The following is a 22,374-nucleotide window of genomic DNA, read 5'->3' as shown; positions in this document are numbered from 1 at the left end:
CACTTGAAAGAAAGTGTACCGGTATGAATATGCATACCGGTACACTTTTTTTCAAGTGTACCGGTGAAGAAATCGAACCGGCACACTTCGAAAAAGTGTACCGGTATGTAAAATTACACTTACTTTTCCTAAAACTCCAAACTCACACCGGTACACTTTGTTTGACTAGGATAAATAATGATATATATTTTTTTCAGCTTTACATTATATATGAAGGTATATTTGTCATTTCAAATATGATTGTTGGGGTAAAGTGAAGATTGTTGGGGTAGAAAAAAAAATTTCTATGCAATGTAACTAAGGTGACATACATCCGAATTCACCACCAACATTGGCTACTAAAGCAGGCCCATAATCTATAACGAACAGGCCCATAATCTAAAGCAGAAATTTCTAATGATACGAAGGCATTTTTTCCATTTGATCTTAAGTTCCTAGGAACCAGATTCAAATTGACAGGGATCGCAAAATGCTAACTAACTGAGACTGACTGTAACTGTTTGCTAACAGCTTGGGATGCAAGTAACAGAAGGAACTTCAAAATTAACAGTTATCGTGAGAAGAAGAATCCTTTTGTGTTTTTTGTTATCTGCATTTGTTTGTTATTTCTGAAATCTAAATGAATTCTGTGTTTGATCTGATTTCCGATTTACAGCCAGGTAGGGAGGCATGGAGAATTAAGGAGATTAGGGTTGTGAGGATTTGGGATGTTCCAACTTTTTGAATCAGTTTCAGGACCAAACAAACTCTGTTCAAATGGTTTTGAATGATGAAAAGGTTCGTTCATGATATTTACTTTTGTTATCTCCATTTAGTGGGGATAGAAATAGAATTAAGATAAAATGCATTGTAGGTGTTTGATATAATGCCCATTTGCTCTGTGATAGATGCAATAGAACTATATGTCATGAACTTAATTTTGAATGTGTTTCTCTCTGGCAGAAATATTCGCCGCCATGCTCCAAACTCAGTGTTCCGAGTCGGATAGGCCCCTCGCTGAGCTTAGGTGAGAGTATCATTCATGCTTCAGCTATTTCTTCATTGCTCTTTGGCTATGTATTCATCTTTAGTGTCTGCAAATCCTGCTACAGTGATAACTTCAGGTTCTTCTCCTGTAAGCATAGCTAGTCCTCGGTCTACACCAACAAGGATGCTTAACAGAAAACTCCCAAAGACAGACATCAAGTATGCATATGGACTCAATTTGAAGTGTGAGAAAAGTCAAGTGTGCATTTGATCTTGATAATGTTGTTTTTGTCCTGAATTCTAGGTTTTAAAGTTTTGTAAGTCACTCCAATCACCAATTATGCATATGTTGCTTTTGGCCTGTTATACTTTTTCATGTTTAACATTTTATGAATTCAAGTTTCAAATGATAAATGATGCTATATTCTTTTTAAATTAAGCACTGCTTGCTTGCGTATTGTATACCTTCAACTTATTTGATTTATCTATTTATTTATCATTTATAACTAGCAGTAAATTTCAAGGAGATTATTCTATCTTTGTTTTAATTTTCTACCTTTTAGCAAATGAGTCTGACTCTTTACAAAGGACTTGTGTTGTGTTGTGCTTGCTGTAGCAAAAGTAGGAATGTTAAGTGCTTGTGTTGTGCTTGGCTGCTTGCTGTAGAAATATTGCAACTTTTCCATTTCATTGTCCCTCAAAGGAAGCTAGAATTTTGTGTTGTACCACTTATGCCATGGTCTATATATCAATCTTTTTTTGCAGTGCTCTTTTATGTACTCAGTGTTTCTGTCAAAAAAAAGAGTACTGTACAGTGTTCATGCTAGCTTTGATATTGATAGAATGTACTCTACACTACAGTGTTCATGCTAGTTTCAGTGTTTCTCGATTTTAAGCTGTTAGAATTGATTTATTTCAGTGTTTCTTGCTTGTCTCAATTTGTATCTCCATTTTTTGTGTTGTGTGGTTTCAATGCATGACTTTAAGTTGTTAGAATTCGGTGTTTCTCAATTTTAAGCTTTTATAATTGATAGATTTCCGTGTTTCTCGATTTTAAGCTGTTCGAATTGAATTGATTCCCGCGTTTCCTCGAATTTTAAGATGTTGGAATTGATTTATTTCAGTGTTTCTATATATGCTCTTTAATTTTGTGGAACAAACTGAAGCACTGGATAGTACTATATGATATTGAAGGAAATCCCTAAACTCATGAATCAACTGAATTTGCATAATCCTTTATCGATCTCAAGTTTTTTTTTTTATTAACAAAACCTCTTGCTTTTGAACACCATGTACACATTTTTTGTTACTTTTGTAAGCATACCAAAATCCAGTTTTTCAGTGGCTTTTAGAATATCTTATATTGACAATAATGAGTAGGTGTCCTGATTTTTCCTTTTGAAAATGTCATAAGCTATATTTACAAAGTACATCAAGTTTTGGTCTTCAATTTTGTTGATAGAATTTTCTTTGTCTATTGTTTTATCAACAGGGAAACAGACAAGGATGAATTCGAGAAAGTGATAACCTTGATGCAGTCTCGAAACAGACAAGGGGCTAACCACAGAGATGAATGACACTTTCACCATGGCGTAAAAACTTAAATAGAAATTGTTGCTCACAACATGATTATTTTTTTCAATTCTTCAGACAACTACATGATGAGGTATGTGGTGGGCCTCTCAACCTCATGCTATTGTCAACACACAGCTTCATTTGTTTCTTTAAGTTGCTTCTTTGCCTTTATCCTTTCCTTCTGCATTAAGGCACTGAACTTTCAAATTTCAATCAAGATAAATGAATTACCTAGCTAGCTACATTGTTCGAAAACTGAAGTCATGTTGCTGCAAAATGGTTAAATTAGAGTGAGATGCAATTTCTTTTTTTTCTTTTTTTTTTTTTGAAAACTTGGTATCCGGCCTTAGGACCGACTAATCCAAGGGGACCAATCCCACCGCCCACTTGCGGGGGCCCCATTTAAAGCCAGAGATTTTTTTGCTCTGTATGGACTTAGCCCACCGAAATTGGCACCAGTGGGAATCGAACCTGAGACCTTGAGAGGAGCATACTCCAAGGGCCCAAGCCAACACCACTCGACCAACCCCAAGTGGGTTGAGATGCAATTTCTTATTTGGGGTATTAACCAAGTTATAGAAGATGATGAATCTTAAGCACAAGATGGGGGATTTAGTGATTGTATGTTGTACAAGGGGTTTCTATATAAGTTGTGTTTGTGTGCATCAGTTTGTATAAGTTGTGTTTGTGGGCTTAAGTCTGTATAAGGGGTATTAAGGTGTTTGTTATAATCTATATTAAGATGTCAATCTAATCATATTTTGTTGTGCTAAATTGAGTCCTATTTAACAGACCATGTTACTGAAAGTTCAGAATTCACAAGGTGTTCTTGATTCTTACTTCAAAATTGAGAGTGCAAAGCTATCTACAATTTACAAAACTAATCCTAAATCTGCTTTCAGAATTATCTTTTATAGTACTTTTTATTGTGAAGGGAAGTATTATGAAGGATAAAGTAAAATATGGAATTTGTTGACAGTATTTTAGAGGAAGTTGAATTTGCTATGATACTTGATTGGTTTATAGAATTTCAGTTGATTTAATATGTTCTAGAGGATAGGACTCCTATTAATAATCTACCGTAAATTATATACATCTTTTGTGTCATCATCCTGACTGCAGGAATAATTATACAATCTTTTGAGATTCACATCTCAAAGTCAATGCATGTTCTTTTTTCATTATCTAATTCCTTAGCATTGTTGATATCCATGTCCAGTATGTCCAGTATAACAAATACATGGAAATGAAGCACAATTTATGGCATCGATCACGAGATGGAAACTGAAGAAATTCAAAGGTATCACAAATATAAGCATTATATCCACTTTCACGATAAGGAAATCAAACAATTTCATCAATATAAAGTCTTAATTTCATCACACAGTAAACATTTAAAAAAAATAAAAATTAGTGTGCAAAAAATATATATAGTAGTAACTTTTTTTAAATTCTTACTGATTCATCTTCTTTTTCCCCCTTAAATTCTTCCCTTCATCTTCTTTTTCCCCCTTAAATTCTTCCCTTCATCTTCTTTCCTTGATTCCCTTGACCTAAATTTCACTTCTTTCAAAGTGCTCTTGCCACAAATTTCAATTTGGGGATGTTGGACAATAATTTGTAGTAATTTTTATTAATTAATATTTTCTTATAAGTTTATTCGATCTTTTTTATTCTCATCATGAATGGTTTCATTCTACTGCATCAAAATTGATTTTATTTATATTATTTGTCTATTCACACAAACAATTATTTAATTATTAAAATTTGAAAATAAAATATATTTATGATTTCACTTTTTGACACTATAAAGTCCAACAACCATCACCATGCAAGCAAGAGACAGAGTTCATACTTCATACACGTACAAAAGACTGTAAAATAAATGAAGAAAAATGGAAACTTTTATTGACAAATTAAGTCATTGATTAATTCACCTTACATTGTAACCTAACAAATTAATATATACTCTCTAGCTAGTTCTACTTCTACCTTCTTTGGCTTCACGTGTCCGGCTCAGCCACTTAATCCTCCTCCGGCGGCTACACATTCTGCATCTCAACTGCGGAAAGCGGAGCCACCCGTGGTTGGTCTCGTTTAGTTGTAGACCACCGCTGCCCCAGATAGCACAATACAACCACAACCACCAACACTACAAAGAAAAGGAGGAGGAAAAAAGACCACACGGGTAATTTGTGAGTCTTATGATGATGATGTTTGTCCCATGTTTTGGTGGGCCATACACTCATAGGTGGTTCACTCAACATTCTATATAGTAAGTTGATGGAATGTTAGGTGACTTATGTCCTTTGTAAGGTTTTGAGAGAAAAGTATCAAAGAGAGGAATTAGCAAAGAGTTGGGATTTGGGTAGTGATTAAGAGTTTGAATCGAGATGAAAGCTTAGGTTGTGACTAATTAACCATAGCTTCCCCTAACCGATCGCGGGAGGTCGCTCGACCTCCGCCGATGTCCGACTCTAATGGTCCGCCGTCTACACCACCTGCCTTTCTCTTCAATCGTCCACCGTTGCTTAGAAAGGAACTCGGCAATCCTCTCCTTAAGCAACGATCGTGGTCACCGGATCTTTATCGCGACGAAGCGTGACTTCGTCGTAAAGGACACTGGAGGAATCGTAGTAGAAGCAAAAGTGTTACTGATGAAGATGTTGATGAACTTAAAGCTTGTATCGAATTAGGATTCGGATTTGAATCTTCGCCTGAAGTTGAAAGTAATCGTCGTCTTGTTGATACTTTACCTGCTCTTGAACTTTATCACGCTGTTAATAGAAGTTATCACGATTCTATTAATGCTAAATCTGCCACCGTAACTACTCCGTCTTCCTCCGCTGCTTCTGATCGTGACAGCACTCCTTCTCCGGCATCGCCATATTAGGCAACGATGATGATCCGGAAACGGTGAAGGCAAGATTGAAACAATGGGCACAGGTTGTTGGATGTGCGGTTCGTCAAAGTACAAGCTGAATGATTGATGATGATGGTGATGATAATGATGATGACGATGAATGGGTGATTATTGAATGATTAATTGAAGAAAAAACCAAACTATGGTTATTAAGTTAACCACACAAGTTGAAACCTTATGTTTATAAATGATGACAAAATTCACTACCAAACCGAACCGGCCAAGGGCCATTAGTTTAACCAAACGCAAATTATTTTGGTACCAATAGTAGTTGGTGTTAAAAAAAAATAAAAATAAAAATAATACACATAAAGACTAATGATCCTAACTTAATTACAATATAAATTATTATAATAAGAGGATCATAACATATCGTAACAACCTTGGACAAGAGGAATAGGGTGTTTGATGGTTTTTTTTTTTTGGTAGTAAAAGAGGGCTAACGCCCAAAAAGAAAAGAACTATAGAGTTACATGAAAATTTCTAGGCATGCAAGCCCCAGAAAAGTCATCAAAAAGAAGACTCGAAACCTCATTTGGAGGAGTCTCCATAACATGAATATTAAAAGAATTAAGAGAAAAGCTGAAATTAGCCAGCCAATCAGCACTTCTATTTCCCTCTCGCCAAGTATGATTGAATTGCACCTGCCAATCCAACTTTAAAAGCTCTTGTATACGACGCACTAAGGTAGGCGGATTACCATTGAATTTAACTTTCCCCGTGATCATATCAACCAGACTTTTTGAGTCACTTTCCACCTAAAGATGGCAGAAACCTTGTCTCCAACCAAGTTGCATTCCCAAGTACATTCCCCACATTTCAGCGGAGAGAGCGTCACAAGTTCCTATTTTGCGCGAGTATCCTTTAATCCATCTACCATCTGAATTTTGAAAGAGTCCACCACAACCAGCTAAACCCAAAGAATCCTTGTAGGCTCCATCACAGTTAAGCTTAATCCACCCTTCTCGGGGTTTTTTCCATCCAATGAAAATAGTGTCACATTGGCGAATATTCAGAGGATGGTGGATGCACTTGTCTATGTCTTCAGCCATCTTGATAATCATGTAGGTTGGGTCAGTCGGACGTTGAAAGTCATCTTCAAAAATCGTTTGGTTTCTCCACTTCCACATGTGCCAGCACGCCACCATAAAAATTGTTTTCCACTTCCTATTCTGGATATCTTGCAGTTGAAGGTTGATGTTTTTGAAGATCCATTCACTGCAATTAGAAGAAGAAAAAAAATTAGTGATTTGATTTGAAGGGACTAACCTTATCCAGGTTTGGGTTGCAACAGGGCAATCCCTCAAAACATGAATAAGTGTTTCATTGACTCTGTCACATCTAGAGCATGTGGGAGAAGCTCCAACACCCCATTTGCTCCTACGAAAGTTAGTGAGCAACCGATCATGAGCCGCCATCCACATAAAAGTTTGAATTTTATGAGGTCCTTTCCAACTCCACACGGCCTTCCAATCTCCCTCAATAGGTTGAGCTCTAATGTTTTGATTCTCATAAGCACTTTTAACTGTGAAATTCCTAGTGTTGGTCCCTCCCCAACCAATTGTGTCTTTCCCGTCTATGTCCATAGGTGCTGGGATAGCAAGAACCTGAAAAGAAAAATTAGATGGTAAATTAGAAGTAAGGAAATCAAAATCCCACTCTCCTGAGGGGGTAAGCACATCCCTCACAGAAAGAGTCGTGTCAATAATAATTTGATTAGTAACACAGAGCAAAGAAGTTCCACTCGGGGTCCATTTATCCAGCCAAAAGTTGATATTGTTTCCATCTCCCAACTGCCACACAATATTCTGCTGGAATTTTTCCCAAATACCTGTCAAAGCTTTCCACAAAGGAGAGTCATAGGGTTGAGAGCTTATTGTTACTCTCAAGTCCTTATTTCTTCCATACTTATTATAAAGAACCTTACACCAAAGGTCATCTGGTTTGTTGATCAGATTCCAAAGCATTTTCATAAGAAAAGCGTCATTTATATGTTGAGGTCTCTTAATGCCTAGACCACCCTCATTCTTTGGGAGACAACAAATGTCCCATCCAACTAGATGGGGTTTACGAGATTGGTCAGTATCTCCCCATAAAAAACTCCTTTGAATTTTTTCCATCTCATTACAGAGGTTTTTTGGGAGCTTGGCATACTGCATATGATAGTATGGTATAGAGCTCAAAACTGATTTAGATAGAGTAAGTCTGCCTGCAAAGCTCAAACATTGTTGCTTCCATCCACTCAACTTGTTTTGTATTTTGTCAATGATGTTATTAAACTTTCCCCTAGAAGCTCTGCCTGGACTAATATTTGCCCCCAAATACCTGTCCATGTTATTGATTTGTTTATAACCCGTGTGATGTAAAATGTCCTCCCTGACCTGTTGATCGACATTTTTAGAGAAGTAGATTTCTGTTTTTTGACTATTGATTTTTTGTCCAGAAGCTTGACAATGGTTTATCTTGTCTACCTAATAACTTGAATTGATAAATGGAAGTACTGATTTGTACACGGATAAGCTTGAGCTTGTTGTGTCTTGGGGTAGCTCCATGAGTAAAGGGTTGGATGTGTGTCTTGTTTTCTAAGCACTGCTTACTAGTCTAGAGCTGCCTAAATGGCAAGCTACTTTGCATTGTATGAGACTTTTAAAAGCATGCCTCATAAACTTCTCTTTGCCTTTTTTAAAATAAAAAATAAAAAAAATTAGATTTTAGCTATGGTGATGGAATTTTGGCATTTCGTGTTTGGAATCAAATTTTCTCAATAATAAAGTCGAATCTCACCTAATTAGAATGAATAAGATATTTTAACACTCTAACTACTATTCAAATTCAACTAGTCAGAGAAATTGACTCATGAAATTAAGGATGGCAATGGGTATAGGGTACTATAGTACTCATCCTCATACCCGCAGATTAAAAAAATACTCGTACTCATCCCCATATTCGCGTGGGTAACGATCTTTGTTCCCGTTCCCATACCCTATGGGTACCTAAGTACCCATACCCGTACCCGTTACCCGCATTTTTGATAAAAATAAATCGATCGATTATAAAACATCATATCGTTTTAATATAATTATTTTTTAAAAAAAATTTTAATGTTGACTCAGAAAAATTATAAACAAAAAATTTACCAATATCATGTTAAAGTTTATTTCCTTGTCACATTGTGTTTGTATTATATTATAAATAAATGTTTTTATTAAAAATGTCTAATAATTTAATTGTTGTTGTATTTTTTAAAAATGATATACATATGTTATTATATAAAAACATATATAAAATAAATAAATATATTATGTGGGTATGGGGCGGGGTGGGTACTAAGGTACCCGTACCCGCACCCATACCCATTCATTTTTGTGGGTAATTACCAATACCCGTGCCCGTACCCAAAATGCGGGTTTTTACCCTACCCGTTATGGGTATTTTTTGCGGGTGCCCATTGGGTATGGGTCAAATTGCCATCCCTACATGAAATCTAGTTTTTATGAAAGAATCATTAAGTCTCAACTAATTCTACCATTTGTAAGTAAATAATTTTTTTCCAATCAAATCGTTCGATCTCGTCTAATTGAAATTAAATGACAAACATATAGAAATTGAAATGAGGACATTAAACCCCAAATACAATTTCAAGGCATACCCCCTCAAATCTTGCATAATTTTTTTTTCAAATTCAAAATTGCTTAGGGTTGGGTTAGGTTTAATGCATATTTTACCATGTGTCAACCTAGAACACTAGTATATAACTAAGTGCATAGCCCCTCAAATCTTTATAGAAACAGGACGAAAAACTCTACATGTCAAAACCAATCAACTTACCCATCTCATCCAACATCTAAGTTAATTACGTTAATAATAGTAATATTTTTGAAGGATACGTTAATAGTAATATGTATACATAAATGATGGTGATTTAATTAGACAACTAAAAATGTAATTAAGTAACTCATGATCCATGGGGGTACCACTTTTTCTTTTACAACCTGTCAGTCAACCACGATCCACCTTCCCCCTCCTCTATACTTTTAAGTTTCAACCTTTTTATTAAACTTAAAACAAATAATCTAAAGTTTTCATCTGTGGAATGTGTTCATGTAAGAGTGTTTTTATTCTTTCATATCCATGATTTTTTTTTTTCTTCTGAATTTCACTTTGCTTATATTATTGCTGACAGTAGCAGGTATATATGATTGCTTTGAAGAAATGTAATAGATTAACCATGAATCATTAGATACAAGTTATAGCATATCTTCTTTAATTAAATAGATCATATAGAAGCCAAAAAAGACAGAGAGTATATATATTAATTAGACGATTCTGTTATCATGTGTTAGTTTAACTACAATGTAAGGTGAATGAATGAATCAATGACTTAATTTGTTAATAAAGTTTCCAAATTTCTTCATTTATTTTATAGTCTTTTGTATGTGTATGAACTCTGTCTCTTGCTTGCATGGTGATGGTTGTTGGACTTTATAGTGTCAAAAAGTGAAATCATAAATATATTTTATTTTCAAATTTTAATAATTAAATAATTTTTTGTGTGAATAGACAAATAATATAAATAAAATCAATTTTGATGCAGTAGAATGACACCATTCATGATGAGAATAAAAAAGGTCGAATAAACTTATAAGAAAATATTAATCAATAAAAAATTACTACAAATTATTGCCCAACATCCCCAAATTGAAATTTGTGGCAAGAGCACTTTGAAAGAAGTTAAATTTAAGCCATTAAGGTCAAGGGAATCAAGGAAAGAAGATGAAGGGAAGAATTTAAGGGGGGGAAAAAGATGAATCACATTTCATTCAATTCATATATATTTTTTTTTTTCTTGAGTTGTCACTGACATGAGTGCTAACATTTAAGCTCAAATCATCATCACTACAATAACATAGGTCAAATTCACAAGAGTAACATTCTATTCTGAACGCTCAGTTCTCGATGCCTTTTGAAAAAAGTTACAAGGTCATGGCTAAAAATATAATAACCACTATATTTGTTATGGAACAAACAACAACACCTTGCCCCAGCCTTTCAAAATCAAACAACAAGCAGCCTCCTTTTTTTCTTCAGCAGAGCCTCTTGCCTCTTCTTATATGTTAACTTCTTTTAAAACTAATGAGCAAAGGCTATTTGAATATCATCTACTACTATGCCACTTTGTCCTCTCTTCTTTTTCCACTACTCTATACACTGATCATGATTAATTGCATAAAAAAAGAGAGTGTTTTACACCAATAAATTAAATTTAAGGTAATTATTAAAACCAAAACTGATCTTGGATGAAAACCGCTCTTCCAGGAAACCGAGAAAGGAACCAGAAAACCGGAGGAACGGAAGAAAACAGGTGGTTTCACAAGTTGAACCAATTCTTTTAAAAATAAAAAAAAAAATACTGAGCAGAACGATTCAATCATTTTTCTATGTACCCGCATTATCAAATAATACTGAGCAGAACGATTCAACCATTGCTCTGTGTTATTTTTTATTTATAAATGTACGGAAACTTCATTAGTTTACATTAGATTATGTAAACCGAGTTTACGGTAAAATTATTTTTTACTAAGAAATTGGGCTTAAGTCACTCACCACAAGAAATCAAGAATAATAGTTGTGGTAAAAAAAAATTCTTAAAGGAGTGGTAATTTTTTTATCATATAGAATAGATAATTCATGTAAAAATTAATAACAAATATAAAATCATTTGATATGTTTTTGAAAATCACCAACATTAAGCGTTTAAACATTTTATTGAACACTGCTAATTTTAATGGATCTCAATTGCATATTAAATTATTTTAGATAAATTTGATTTCTTTGTTATTTTTTTTTTATGCTTTCTCGATGCAAAGCTATTTCTTCAACTAATATATAAACGTAAAATATTTTTTTCAACTATAAAATTTGTGAATGTATTTTTTTCGGCTACACCAATATATCATGTATGGATGCACCCCTGTATAACACATTTCTATAATTTAGCATCTTATAACAAATTAGGTCGTAAGTTATCATCACACTAGAGCTTGTGTGAAAACAACATATAGCAAAATAATATTAATTATAGTTGATGAAAATAATCTTAAGTTAGTGGGGTCAGCAGCCCCATTGGGCATAGTTTCCATATAGGGAATACCCCTATAAAAGGAAGATATAAACGCATCTTCGTAAATATGATCAGGTGTACCGATCATTAGTTAGTTCAGTGATGCTGGTTGACGTTGAACACAACTGCGATCGGAGGGGTTGAAACCACTTAATGCTAGAACTGATCTCCGAACCAGATTAAACAGGTGGTAAAAGCTAAAAAATAAATAAAAATGAGCAGGTGTATTTTTAACTAACTAACATATTTAAACTATATATTAACCATTGTCAAAATTTGACTTTTGTCAAAATATAATATAAACTCATTGTGTTGCTAGCACATGTTGTATGGGTCAGTTAATTACAAGAAGCTAACGTTTCATGAATTAAAATAGTAAAATTAGCTGCAACCAGTCTATATCATGAACTAAAATTGGATGTAACCAGTCTCTATCATTAAGCTTATATATCATTATTATATGAATGCAACATGACATAAATACATGTAGTTCACTTATTGTGTTTCAGAGATCAATATATAGTTGATGTTGAATGCATGCTACTTATAAATTGTATTTCTCTATTTCCATCCACCATGCAACTTTCCATATTGGTGTAAAAGACAAATTAAAAAAATTTGATGCTTCTTAGTAAGAGAGTACAGAACAGAACCTTCAAAACTGATCTACATTTCATGCCACCAGAAACATATAGAATCTTCTCAATTACTGCTTTCTTACCATCCTTCCTATGAATCACAACATTTTCTCTGCAATGGTGTAGAATCAAATGAATAATCTCATCAATTAAATGGTTAGAAAAAACTAAGACATTGAACTGGTTAATGACTTTCACCGTATGAAAGTAAATAAACGTTTGTATTGTACCGATACCTGCGATCCCAACATTGCTAACATGCACGATGTCTAAAGTGCCATATATCTTCAAGGTGAAAGCAACTTGTTCAATGATGGTAACTCACTTTTTCCAAACCAATTGAAGTTGCAACTTGAAGACCCAATTTCATCATTGACATCTGCTATCTATAACTACGAATGCTATAGTCTACTTTTTTTTCTCTCGGTTTTGGCACTTCTTGTCCAACAATTCAGTTCAACAACAATTCCTCCTACTCCTACTTCTTTGATGATGATGGCAACCCCAAGAGCAGATAACCAAATTGAAGAAGTGGAAGCAGATCTGCATGAAATTCAACCTGTATTAGAAGCAAATGAAGAAATCCAAATCCAACCAGCATCCACTGAGTTCGACGACTACTCCCGCTACTTTGATGTTGATGGCCGCACCAAGAGAAAAGGTTTGAATTATATATAACACCCAATTTTTTAATTATATGTTTACTTAAGTTATAATCAACAAATAGCATACAACAATGTATAGCATAGTAAACAAGTAGTTATTCATACACTCAACTCAACCGGTCAACATAATATACAATATGCTTAATTGGAAGGGAGTTCCTTTGGGTGGTGTAGTAGAAGGAGTTAAAAAAGTGAATTGGATTAAGTGGAAAGTTGTTTGTAAGTCTAAAAAGAAAGGTGGGCTCGGTGTGCGTGCGTGACTGCGAGCGGTTGAATTTTAGTTTATTATCTAAATGGAGATGGCAATTGTTACAAAATGATAGGCCGTTGTGAAAAGAAGTTTTGGTGGATACATATATAGAGAAGGGATTCTTTCTAGGGGTGGTTTGGGATGACATTGCTCTTTTGTCCTCTGCGTCAAACTGGTGGAAGAATGTGGCTTCAGTGAACTCGACTTTTCGAGAAAATTGGTTCGCTAGTTAGGTGTGTAGGCGAATAGGAAATGGTGCTAATACGATGTTTTGGACAGATTGTTGGGTAGGAACTGTTTCGTTTTGTGAAAGTTTCCCTCTCCTTTATTTGATTTCGGAACAGAAAATGTGTAATGTTATGGAAATGGGCGAGTGGGATGGTACTACATGGAGGTGGAATTCTCGGTGGTGGCGAAGGTTATTTTAGTGGGAAACTGTTGTGTTGGAAGAGCTCTTGACTTCTAAGGAGGATAGGTGGGTTTGGAGACATAGTGATGATGGGAAGTTTTCAGTTAAATCTGCATATTCCTTGCTTGCTCCGATTCTGTTGAATGAGGATGACGGGATGATATTGTAGACTCGTTTGTATTCGAGAATATTTGGAAAAGTGCAGCGCCTTCAAAAGTAGCAGTGTTGGCGTGGAAGATGCTTCACAACGGTTTACCGACAAAACCAAATTTAGCACATCAATCGATTATAACTCCCAATTTGTCTGTGGACTGTGTGCTGTGTGTTGGAAGGGCTGAATCTGTTACTCATCTTCTGCTTCATTGTGATTTTGCTGTTAAAATTTCGCAAAAAGTGTTTAGTTGGTTTAGTTTAGTGGTGGTGATTCCTTCAAATATTTCTTCTCTTTTTGAAATTTTGAGTGGTTGTGCTAGTTATAAGAAACGTAAAAGAGGTCTTTGGTTGGTTTGGCTTACAACCATGTGGTCAATTTGGAATACCCGAAATCGGAAAATATTTTCACATCAAGTGGAGGATGTTCAGGCAACAGTTGATGAAATTAAATTATTGTCTTGGAGATGGGGGACGGGTAACAATAGAATATCTCAGTGCATGTTCTACGAGGTGAGCTTGAAGCCGACTTTGTGTCTGGAGCGGTGAAGCAGTGTGGCTGGTTGGTAGCAGGTTGTTCTTTCTAGTCTGCTAGGTGTTTGGTGTTGTTGGAGGGACTTTGTGAGTATGTTTGTCAGCAGGGTTGTGAGTTGGTGGTTCCTTTAGGCTATTACTTTGCTTTGCATTTGTAGTTATCAAACTTGGAATACAAGGTTATACAACTTTGCTTATTTTATTTGTAGAATCAGGTTTGAGATGGGGCTGAGCAGGGTTGTTTTTTATAGCTTTCCTATCTTTTGTTTTAGGATTGCTCTTTAACTTTGTTTTTGTTTGCTCTTAGGCGTGTTAGACGAGACTTGCATTCTTGTGTATCACTATGATGTACTGTTTGTACTTCATCTTGTTCGTCAATAATATACTGTATTTGCAGTTCAAGAAATAAAAATATACAATATGCTGAAATTCTGTATAAGATATTATATTGACCCTATTTTCCATATTAGTATATTGATATACCTGATCTGTTGTTGTCACACTCAAAATATGCATCTTATATATGCTAACCCTTAAAGTAGGGAGGGATTCACATCACAATGATTTAGCTCACTGAAATCATGCAGACATGCTAATTTTCAAAGGTCGTGACACAATGTAGTTAAATACCATCCATAGCTAGATTGATCATGTAAGTTGTGACAAAACAAAATTGCACACTTTTTACTGTATCGATGTACATGAGTATAACAGTCTTTGCAATCTAACTGAGCCAATTCTATTCTTGTAAACATGCACATAAATGGTTGTAATTTATCTAGTTGACATGAGTTATTGGTATACTACCAAAATCGAACATTCAGGTAATCTAAAGAGTATATTATAGAGCATATAGCTAATAATTAAGGAGATATATAATTTGGATTGGAATAAGCCTAACATCAAAGGAAACTAATGAAGACTGATATGGTTTGAGGATGTTTCTTCCTTTAATTTGCCATTGTATAAAAGCTTTATGCAGGGTGCTATTGCAAGATACATAAGACTTGGGAGAATTGTTGGATTTGGATCCCTTGTTTACTATGCTATACATTCTCTTTCAGAAAAGCACACATTAAATATTTTGATTATAGTCTGGCAAACTACATAAAGAGATAGATTATGGAACTATTTATGCTAAATTCACCTTTTTACTGAATTCTAAAATAATTGTTGCATTGTAGGAACATTTTGGACAGCAACTGCTCATATCACCACTGCTGTGATAAGCTTAGGAGGAGTCCTTACATTGACATGGGCAATGGCGCAGCTTGGGTGGATCTTTGGACCGATTGCAATGGTTCTGTTCACAGCTGTCAACTGTTACACTTCCATCCTGTTAACACACTGTTACAGGAGAGATGAATCGGTTACCGGACGGACAAATAGTTACACATACACCGATGCTGTCAAGTCTATCTTGGGTGAGTAACAAGATAAAAACCTGTGATGTGAATTGTGTGTGTGTGTGTGTGTGTGTGTGTGTGTGTGTGTGTGTGTGTATTGATGAAATTTGATTGTGTTGTTGTTTTGGGCAGGAGGAAGACATGTCCAAATTTGTGGCCTATTTCAATATCTGAATATCTGTGGAATTGCAATTGGATTCACAATTGCTGCCTCAACTAGTATGATGTGAGTTGTTAAAATATAAGTGTTATTAGTTATGTATTGTTGTTTGTTCTATAAAGTTAATTAACTTGTTGATATGTTGAACTTATTTTAACACTAGAAAATTTTGGGTAACTTAAATTATAATACAGACTTTCCTTGTATTAATTGTATTCATGATGTGTTATTGACCTTTTTGAATGTTTCTCAGGGCCATAGAAAGGACACATTGTATGCATGTGGCTCAAGCAAAAGATCCATGTGATGTATCTGGTAAATCTAGGATGTACATGATATTATTTGGATTGGTCGAAATGGTACTTTCTCATCTCTCAAATTTAAATAAAGTATCATGGCTATCCATAATTGCAACTATCATGTCCCTCATTTACTCTGGAATTGGACTTGGTTTAGGCATGGCCAAAGTAGCAGGTACAAAACTTACATATAAATATATTACCACTAAATTAGTATGAACTTTTTTAATGAAACATCTTGCTCTAATTTTTCACCTCTCAGAAAATGGAATTAGTAAAAGAAGCTTAACAGGAATTAGCACCGACACAATCCCTCGCGCACAGAAAATATGGAAGAGATTACAAGCTTTAGGGGCAATAGCTTTTGCATACTCTTTCTCCATTACACTCATTGAAATTCAGGTTTGCATATTCCTTCTCCATTATAGCTTTTGACACAAATGCAAATTATTACATAGGATAATGCATATTTGTTTTGTTGCACAGGACACCATAAAATCTCCTGCTGAGCATAATACAATGAAAAGGGCATCTGTGGTGAGCATCGTGAGTGTTACAGCATTTTATCTACTGTGTGGAAGCATAGGTTATGCATCCTTTGGAGATTATGCACCTGAAAACCTACTGGCCGGGTTTGGTTCCTTTTACTATGACCGCCTATATTGGCTTGTCGACATTGCCAACCTCGCGGTTGTTGTACATTTGATTGGGGCATACCAGGTATTAACTGCATCTTACTACACTACGAAGCCCTAGTTAGATAATTTAAAGTAACAAAAAAATGTAATAAATCTAATGTAACCACCTTTATATTATATTATGTTAGGTATTTTCGCAACCACTTCTTGCGTTTGTCGAGAATTGGGTTGCACATAGGTGGTCTGGTAGTGAAGTTTTCACAGAGGATGGACTGTCAGTATTTCGTCCAATATGGAGGACCAGCTTTGTTGTATTCACAACCTGCATGGCCATGGCATTTCCTTCCTTCACATATATAATTGGAACATTAGGAGCTTTCGGGTTCTGGTCCTTGGCCGTTTATCTCCCAATTACAATGTACCTATCAGAGAAAAAAATTCTGAGATGGACTAGAAGCTGGGTAGGACATCAGATGCTCAATGGATGTGTCCTCATGATTTCGATACTTGCTGCTATTGGAACGATTGTAAGATCGTTTGATGTAAACTGAAAACTGTTTGATTGTAATCAATTTTAGATTGTAATTTCAGGTTTCAATTTAATGTTGTAATCTCCCCCTTTGGTTATGTAGAAAACAAAATCTGTACCAAATCTTGTTTCTTGTGTTATAATAAAGAGTGGTTCTTTTTTATTATGAATTTTTTTCTGTAGTTCAATTTTATTCATTAATAACTTGTGGATTGCAACTAACTGAGACTGGCTGTAACTGTTTGCTAACAGCTTGCGATGCAAGTAACAGAAGGAACTTCAAAATGAATTCTGTGTTTGATCTGATTTCCAATTTACAGCCAGGTAGCGAGGCATGGAGAATTAAGGAGATTAGGGTTGTGAGGATTTGGGATGTTCCAACTTTTTGAATCAGGACCAAACAAACTTTGTTCAAATGGTTTTGAATGATGAAAAGGTTCGTTCATGATATTTACTTTTGTTATCTCCATTTAGTGGGGATAGAAATAGAATTAAGATAAAATGTATTGTAGGTGTTTGATATAATGCCCATTTGCTCTGTGATAGATGCAATAGAACTATATGTCATGAACTTAATTTTGAATGTGTTTCTCTCTGGCAGAAATATTCGCCGCCATGCTCCAAACTCAGTGTTCCGAGTTGGATAGGCCCCTCGCTGAGCTTAGGTGAGAGTATCATTCATGCTTCAGCTATTTCTTCATTGCTCTTTGGCTATGTATTCATCTTTAGTGTCTGCAAATCTTGCTACAGTGATAACTTCAGGTTCTTCTCCTGTAAGCATAGCTAGTCCTCGGTCTACACCAACAAGGATGCTTAACAGAAAACTCCCAAAGACAGACATCAAGTATGCATATGGACTCAATTTGAAGTGTGAGAAAAGTCAAGTGTGCATTTGATCTTGATAATGTTGTTTTTGTCCTGAATTCTAGGTTTTAAAGTTTTTGTAAGTCACTCTAATCACCAATTATGCATATGTTGCTTTTGGCATGTTATACTTTTTCATGTTTAACATTTTATGAATTCAAGTTTCATATGATAAATGATGCTATATTCTTTTTAAATTAAGCACTGCTTGCTTGCGTATTGTATACCTTCAACTTATTTGATTTATCTATTTATTTATCATTTATAACTAGCAGTAAATTTCAAGGAGATTATTCTATCTTTGTTTTAATTTTCTACCTTTTAGCAAATGAGTCTGACTCTTTACAAAGGACTTGTGTTGTGTTGTGCTTGCTGTAGCAAAAGTAGGAATGTTAAGTGCTTGTGTTGTGCTTGGCTGCTTGCTGTAGAAATATTGCAACTTTTCCATTTCATTGTCCCTCAAAGGAAGCTAGAATTTTGTGTTGTACCACTTATGCCATGGTCTATATATCAATCTTTTTTTGCAGTGCTCTTTTATGTACTCAGTGTTTCTGTCAAAAAAAAGAGTACTCTACAGTGTTCATGCTAGCTTTGATATTGATAGAATGTACTCTACACTACAGTGTTCATGCTAGTTTCAGTGTTTCTCGATTTTAAGCTGTTAGAATTGATTTATTTCAGTGTTTCTTGCTTGTCTCAATTTGTATCTCCATTTTTTGTGTTGTGTGGTTTCAATGCATGACTTTAAGTTGTTAGAATTCGGTGTTTCTCAATTTTAAGCTTTTATAATTGATAGATTTCCGTGTTTCTCGATTTTAAGCTGTTCGAATTGAATTGATTCCCGCGTTTCCTCGAATTTTAAGATGTTGGAATTGATTTATTTCAGTGTTTCTATATATGCTCTTTAATTTTGTGGAACAAACTGAAGCACTGGATAGTACTATATGATATTGAAGGAAATCCCTAAACTCATGAATCAACTGAATTTGCATAATCCTTTATCGATCTCAAGTTTTTTTTTTTATTAACAAAACCTCTTGCTTTTGAACACCATGTACACATTTTTTGTTACTTTTGTAAGCATACCAAAATCCAGTTTTTCAGTGGCTTTTAGAATATCTTATATTGACAATAATGAGTAGGTGTCCTGATTTTTCCTTTTGAAAATGTCATAAGCTATATTTACAAAGTACATCAAGTTTTGGTCTTCAATTTTGTTGATAGAATTTTCTTTGTCTATTGTTTTATCAACAGGGAAACAGACAAGGATGAATTCGAGAAAGTGATAACCTTGATGCAGTCTCGAAACAGACAAGGGGCTAACCACAGAGATGAATGATACTTTCACCATGGCGTAAAAACTTAAATAGAAATTGTTGCTCACAACATGATTATTTTTTTCAATTCTTCAGACAACTACATGATGAGGTATGTGGTGGGCCTCTCAACCTCATGTTATTGTCAACACACAGCTTCATTTGTTTCTTTAAGTTGCTTCTTTGCCTTTATCCTTTCCTTCTGCATTAAGGCACTGAACTTTCAAATTTCAATCAAGATAAATGAATTACCTAGCTAGCTACATTGTTCGAAAACTGAAGTCATGTTGCTGCAAAATGGTTAAATTAGAGTGAGATGCAATTTCTTATTTGGGGTATTAACCAAGTTATAGAAGATGATGAATCTTAAGCACAAGATGGGGGATTTAGTGATTGTATGTTGTACAAGGGGTTTCTATATAAGTTGTGTTTGTGTGCATCAGTTTGTATAAGTTGTGTTTGTGGGCTTAAGTCTGTATAAGGGGTATTAAGGTGTTTATTATAATCTATATTAAGATGTCAATCTAATCATATTTTGTTGTGTTGAATTGAGTCCTATTTAATAGACCATGTTAGTTACTGAAAGTTCAGAATTCACAAGGTGTTCTTGATTTAACAGACCATGTCAATCTAATCTATATCACTTTCTGCATCACCAAATGCTGCACAAGAGGAGCCTGAAGAGTTCTACGAGTTCACAGCTGAAGATTATTACAAAATCTTGGCTACCAAAAAGGTTGATAAATTTCTCAAGACTCGAAAACTCCGAGAAGCAGATGCGGCGGCTCGTAGGTCAAGAATAACCAAGGTAATTAATTAGATTTTCATGAATAGGAATATAAATCAGATCAATAAGAAGAAAACTTATCATTTGGTTTGTTCTTGTTTTTCAGGCTGTAATTAGAGTTCGCTTCCCTGATAATCACACATTGGAAGCTACCTTTCAACCTTCAGATACCATCCAGAATTTAATTGATCTCCTCAATAAAGTGATTGCCCAACCAGAAAGCCATTTTACTTATGTAAGCATTTTGATATCTTCGTAAGCTATTGTTTCATAAAATACCTTAACAAAGTTATAAATAATACTTAAAAACTTATTTATTTATATAAGTTGTGTTGCATAATCTCAAAAATAAGTCAATTCAAACTGGCCCTTGATGACATAAACTCTCACTATTAACACTTATTTAATAAGCGCTTAAGTAAGGTGTTTATCAAAATGCCTAATTCATAGCAACTCATCTTTTTTGTGAATTAGAAGATTTGATCATCTTGAAAGTTGATTTGACCCTGCCCTGAACTTTAATCAATAACATTGTTTTTTATAATGTAGATACTACGCCGCCAAAGAAGCTGATCAGAGATGTATCTCAGGATTTCTATGCTGCTGGATTCTGTCCTGGAGCCATTGTGTACTTTTCATACGATGTTTCAAAAGGTGAGTGAGAATCATGTCTTACTTTCTGATATTACAATGCAAGTTATTATATGTTCTCTGTTCATGCCTACCATTGATGTTGTTGTTCATTCCATTGTCATGCCATAGCATGGTGTTTAGGTTGTTTATTTTGTGTCAAACCCAGTGTTATCATACGTTTGAAAGCACATTGGTGTTCCCTTCAATTGCGCGATTATCAAACGCTTCAACATGTAGCTTCAAGATATTTTCTGCACTGATATATTTATTAACTCGGTGTTAATGTGATATTTAGGTGATGGAAGCGATGATGGCGCTTACCTACTAGAAGAAGTGATGTCTTTGAAGAGTGCTAATGATCAAGGTCAGACGTCTAAGCCATTACAATCTGCTCCGGTGTCTGCTGAGCCTATCGTGCAAGCTCCTGCTGTTGAAGAACGAAAACTGGCCAAGAAAAAGATTGTTAAGCCAAAGTGGTTGAAAATGTAATATCATGTGCCCAACAGTAATTAAGTGGTTGATTTTGGTGTATATGGGCATTTTCAAATGTCAAGATAGTTTTTGTTTTGGATGCATTTGTTTTCTTTCATATTTTTTATAGAAGTTAAAAATCATTTTGAAATAATAATAATAATAATAATAATAATAATAATAATAATAATAATAATAATAATAATAATAATAATAATAATAATCCTGTTAACTTGTGTTTGGCACATGGTAAGGAATCCAGGTGGAAAATTTGCATTTGAAAAAAAAATATTGACTTCTAAAGAGTTAAATACCCGGATTTTAAGGGATATATTCTCTCCGGCTTATCTTGTTTCACACTAAGAAATTTGTTATTTTCACTAAATTACCCCTTGCAAAGACATTACATTTGTACAGTTTACTTATGTCCTCTATTTGATTCTCAACCACTCCAAGTTCTATTTGTACCGTGAAAACAAAACATGAGAATGCAAATAGCTTTGGAATGTGAAAATCGAAAAGTAGTTTTTTATTGTTGACACGATCGAAAAGTAGTTTAAAAGCACATTGACGCATGCATCCAACAGTATATTAACACATCATGTATTGTGTTTAAAAACACATAATGTGTCACATTCATTAAATAATGTGGCAACATATCATTGACATTGAATGTATATGTAAAATAATTTTACACTGACAATGTATATAAATTAAACTCATTTATTTATGGATAAAAAATTTATTTTTTTTATTTTTTTACTTTTGAGTTATATCGTTTGAGCTAACAAACCGAACTAAGTTATTCGTGAACTTAAAGGAGTCGAGTTCAAGTTAAAAAAAAAAATCATATCAAAATAAATTTGAATTTCGAGCTGAAAACAAACCGAACCTAATAAACCGAACTACTTTTGCAAGGCTTGAGAAAGTAACGAGGGGTGCAAAAAGCAAAAGGCTTTCGATAATTTGGTCCTATTGGGCCAAAATCAAATGGCCTTTATCCAAATCCAAACCAAAATCTCGCGTCTAATCGTATATCA

At 34.5% G+C, this 22,374-nt stretch overlaps 1 protein-coding gene and 2 pseudogenes across 1 annotated transcript; all 3 read left to right on the top strand.

Moving 5' to 3' along the window:
* Positions 1–4,865: 4,865 nt before the first annotated feature.
* LOC123908172 lies at positions 4,866–5,729 on the top strand (annotated as a pseudogene).
* A 6,223-nt stretch (positions 5,730–11,952) lies between these two features.
* On the top strand, positions 11,953–17,365 carry LOC123908171 (amino acid permease 4-like). Its single transcript, XM_045958719.1, has 7 exons — positions 11,953–12,884; positions 15,416–15,655; positions 15,770–15,863; positions 16,051–16,271; positions 16,359–16,498; positions 16,583–16,816; positions 16,923–17,365. The coding sequence occupies exons 1-7, from the start codon at positions 12,713–12,715 to the stop codon at positions 17,283–17,285; spliced, it is 1,464 nt and encodes a 487-aa protein (XP_045814675.1). The 5' UTR covers positions 11,953–12,712; the 3' UTR covers positions 17,286–17,365.
* Positions 17,366–20,080: 2,715 nt separating this feature from the next.
* On the top strand, positions 20,081–21,413 carry LOC123904204 (annotated as a pseudogene).
* The last annotated feature ends 961 nt before the right edge of the window (positions 21,414–22,374 follow it).

Source organism: Trifolium pratense, linkage group LG2 (assembly GCF_020283565.1).
Source record: "Trifolium pratense cultivar HEN17-A07 linkage group LG2, ARS_RC_1.1, whole genome shotgun sequence".
Taxonomy (NCBI): Eukaryota; Viridiplantae; Streptophyta; class Magnoliopsida; order Fabales; family Fabaceae; genus Trifolium; species Trifolium pratense.
The sequence above is the reverse complement of the archived record's forward strand: the minus strand, read 5'-3'. Positions and strand labels throughout refer to the sequence as shown.

Excerpts from the sequence above, each read along its gene's own strand:
- LOC123908171 (XM_045958719.1), top strand. The coding sequence starts at position 12,713 with ATGATGATGGCAACCCCAAGAGCAGATAACCAAATTGAAGAAGTGGAA. Across the intron at positions 16,499-16,582 it reads TTACACTCATTGAAATTCAG|GACACCATAAAATCTCCTGC; the intron begins GTTTGCATATTC and ends TTTGTTGCACAG. Across the intron at positions 16,817-16,922 it reads ATTTGATTGGGGCATACCAG|GTATTTTCGCAACCACTTCT; the intron begins GTATTAACTGCA and ends ATATTATGTTAG.